Source organism: Poromitra crassiceps, assembly GCF_964638095.1.
Source record: "Poromitra crassiceps genome assembly, chromosome: 12".
NCBI classification, from domain to species: Eukaryota; Metazoa; Chordata; class Actinopteri; order Beryciformes; family Melamphaidae; genus Poromitra; species Poromitra crassiceps.
Window position 1 is genome coordinate 8,835,125 of NC_139632.1, and position 4,206 is coordinate 8,839,330.

Consider the following 4,206-nt stretch of genomic DNA (forward strand, 5'->3'; position numbering starts at 1 on the left):
TCAGCAGAAGAAGGAGAGGTCGCTCTTCCTGCATCCCACCTGACAGCACACCATGGTCAGCATGTTGTTGATGTCCCGTCTGCTCAGCTCAGAGCCCAGGCTGCTGCTCAGGTTCTCCAAGCTGCCCTGCTCTGCTGCAGGCACACCTGGGACATGTCTGCTCAGCTCAGAGCCCAGGCTGCCCCTCAGGTTCTCCAAGCTGCCCTGCTCTGCTGTAGGCACACCTCCCAGGCTGCTCCTCAGGCTCTCCAAGCTGCCATGCTCTGCTGTGGGCACACCTGGGACACAACACAACAAGGCACTTAAAAAAAAAACTCTAAACATGCAGTATATTATGTACTGTATGTTTAACTGATTTGATCTATTAACCAAGTTCACACATTTCCCTCAGCAAATGTCAAATTTAGTATGATTGGCAATAAATGTGTTCTAGCATTTGGAGAAAATGTATTTGCAAAATAGTAGCATAATATTGATAACTAGAAGTGCACTCTGAGACTGCAGGCCAAAAGGCCAAATACGCAAATATGCAAATTTTGTTCGTGGGATCAGAACCCTAACCCTGAGCCACCCACAATCCCCTAGCCACTTCAACCCACCCACCTACCCCTCGAGCCTCGCCGCCTTCCTTGACCTGAATCGGATCGGATCCGCGCCCAAATTGAATGGGTTCTTCATTGGCCCGTGCTACCCCCTTCCACCAAGTGTCATGAAAATCAACCTGGGAGTTTTTCCGTAAACCTGCTAACAGATGGAAAAACGGCACCGAAAACATAACCTCCCTGGCGGAGGTAACTATAATATTATAATAGTAGTAGTAGTAGTATTAACTATTATTTCGAAGTATGCTTTATTTGACAGACTTTCCCATTAGGATAATGCATACATGCTGTTGAAGCGATTACTGTGCTGTTATTTGTCTTCTACAGTGTGACTGTTTCTAATCAGAATGGTTGATAACCTAACTGGGTTTATGTGTGCGTGCACGCGCACGCGCCTGATGGAAAGCAGACTGCTTTATCATGTAATCATGATATGTGGGTTCCTCTGGCCTTAATTTAATAAGCCAGATCAGGAGTGCGAGACTCCATGTCCCTGTGCTGAGGCACCTGTCTGTCTGCACAGACATCCATGTCCCTGTTCTGAGGCACCTGTCTGTCTGCACAGACACACAGACATCCATGTCCCTGTGCTGAGACACCTGTCTGTCTGCACAGACACACAGACATCCATGTCCCTGTGCTGAGACACCTGTCTGTCTGCACAGACACACAGACATCCATGTCCCTGTGCTGAGGCACCTGTCTGTCTGCACAGACACACAGACATCCATGTCCCTGTGCTGAGGCACCTGTCTGTCTGCACAGACACACAGACATCCATGTCCCTGTGCTGAGGCACCTGTCTGTCTGCACAGACACACAGACATCCATGTCCCTGTGCTGAGGCACCTGTCTGTCTGCACAGACACACAGACATCCAGATCAAGGACAATCACAACAGTTTGGCTCCTGTCCCTGAGCCCTGAGGTGGAACACTAACTATTGATAACATAAAGAGAGAGACAAAAAAAAAAAAAAAAAAATGTAGATTGCTGGCTTTCAAACATATCAACCCTCTTGCCCAGTGCTGTTCTAGGTTACATTGTCATATTATAATCTTTCAAAATTATGTTATTCTCTGCACTTTCAACTATAGTCAGCAGCTGAGGGGTAGGTCCAAGTTTTGGAGTCTGTTTCAGAGAAAATAGAATAACGTGAAAACACACGAATGGTTTAAGAAATTAAGAAAGAAAGAAAGAGAAACGTTATGCTTCCAAGAGATATGATTAATTTGATTAAATCTTGCATTTCGAGAAATGTTAAGAGGCCCACAAAATACATAGATGTATAAACAGATGTGAAAAATATCTGATTTGCCACCCGTGGCTATGATGTCTGATTTCCACCGTCACACAACAGTTATTCTCTGGTGTTTTCTCATATCAGTGTAGAACATTTGGAACAGTTTGCTTATTTAATACAAGAAGTCTTGTGCTGTACAATGCATCTACACTAAAAGGCGCTGGTAACATTATTCAGAGTTAGAAGCAAATGCACAACAGAACAGAAGATAACCCTTTCTGTTATTCCTTAACATTTAGCTGGGCTTTGTACCACAGAGAGGAAGGGGAAAAAACATGTTGTTTTTGTCTAAAAAAAACAAATAAAAAGAGGTGGACTAATTGTATCACTAACTGAAAAGAGAGTATAGACTCACCATCAGTCTCTGGCTCAGTGAGAGTATAGACTCACCATCAGTCTCTGGCTCAGTGAGAGTATAGACTCACCATCAGTCTCTGGCTCAGTGAGAGTATAGACTCACCATCAGTCTCTGGCTCAATGAGAGTATAGACTCACCATCAGTCTCTGGCTCAGTGAGAGTTATAGACTCACCATCAGTCTCTGGCTCAGTGAGAGTTATAGACTCACCATCAGTCTCTGGCTCAGTGAGAGTATAGACTCACCATCAGTCTCTGGCTCAGTGAGAGTATAGACTCACCATCTGTCTCTGGCTCAGTGAGAGTATAGACTCACCATCAGTCTCTGGCTCAGTGAGAGTTAGACTCACCATCAGTCTCTGGCTCAGTGAGAGTTAGACTCACCATCAGTCTCTGGCTCAGTGAGAGTTATAGACTCACCATCAGTCTCTGGCTCAGTGAGAGTATAGACTCACCATCGGTCTCTGGCTCAGTGAGAGTTAGACTCACCATCGGTCTCTGGCTCAGTGAGAGTATAGACTCACCATCGGTCTCTGGCTCAGTGAGGACCCTCCTCCAGCGGGAGCCACCACAGGTGTAGACCACGGCCCTGAGGAACTCTCTGCCACACAGCTTCACCGCTGGCACCTCCGCTCTCACCTGGGCACCCATCAACGCACACAGCAGCAGCAGCGGCAGCAGCAGCACCAGCGCACGCATCCTGGATACTCTCTGGCACAAGTCAAACTATGCGAGGGTTAATTCTTCTCCTTTGGTCTGGTGGTGCGCTCACCTGCCAAGACCACCGCAGTTCTTCTGTCTTCCGATATCTTTCTTGATTTTCTGTCTGAGTCTATTTTCTCCCCCCTTTTACGCTTTGTGGAGGCTGCAGCACAGTGGGTTGGTCTTTGCTGCGCTGCTTGCATCTTCCTGCAATATATACCATCCACCATTCAGTTCATCAGTGTCGAGTCTCTCCCTGCCTCCCCCTCACTTGCACTTGGCCCAGCCCAATTACGCACGCACGCGCGCGCACACACACGCACACACACACACACACACACACACACACACACACACACACACACTCCTCACCCTCTCTCATCCCAGTACTTCTCTTGACATTTAAATCATGTTGTGTTTCCGGTCATCTCCACCGTCACCATTTTCTTCGGGGTCTTCTAAGTGAGAGTGGCTCCCATCAGGGTTTTACAGCCCTCGACCTACAATCACATTAATGTGCGAGGAGAGGAGGGCGGCGGCCGTGATGACATGATTTAACAGCGTGATTGCACTGACCTTCAGCGTAATGCATGGCTAATGAAGTCATGCGTGGTGGTTCCCCCCCTCAGACAAACAGATGTTTCATCCGTTTACAATAGTTTGACAGCACGGCCATCTCTCCCTTTACAGCAGTTTGGGCCATATTGGAGGGGAAAGAGTCAATGTTGACACTCCATCATCCAGGTCATTATGTGATCTTCAGCGTGACATTCAGTTCCATCATTATCGTTGGAGGTCCCACTTAAGCTGTCTATGAAATTATATTGTGTTTATTAGGACATGCTATATATGGTCCTCTCTCTGGTAGCGGAAAACAGTCATGTTAACTGAATTGTTTTGATTGATGGGAAAAATTAGGAGAAATGATAATAGACTCAGAGAGAAGTTCTGAGATTCTATGTGTGAAAGGTTGACTTCTAACAAAGGAGGATTTGCAAAATACATGCAAAATAAATCTCACCAACAATCTGCAGCCTCTATCTTTCTCGACCTCACCTTTCTCAGAAAATCACTCCTGAATGATAAGTGACTAATCAGCCTTCACTCCGTTCAACAGACACTTAAGGGCAGACACTGAGGGGCTCGTTCACTTGTGTCATGGGGGTCTCTCGACCGAGTTTCAAGGTGGTGACCAGTCAATGTTATGTCATAGCACAATAGCAATCAGCTCTCAACATAAGTCA

General features: G+C 46.5%; 1 protein-coding gene across 1 annotated transcript in view; it reads right to left on the bottom strand.

The window, feature by feature from the left end:
• dnai4 (dynein axonemal intermediate chain 4) overlaps nt 1-4,206 on the bottom strand; it is a gene marked incomplete at both ends in the record, with an annotated part of 22,248 nt that continues 18,042 nt past the window's right edge. The window contains 2 exons of the mRNA XM_083647191.1: nt 1-278; nt 2,785-2,971. Coding sequence (XP_083503317.1) covers nt 1-278; nt 2,785-2,971 — 465 coding nt within the window. The remainder of the gene's footprint in view (nt 279-2,784; nt 2,972-4,206) is intronic.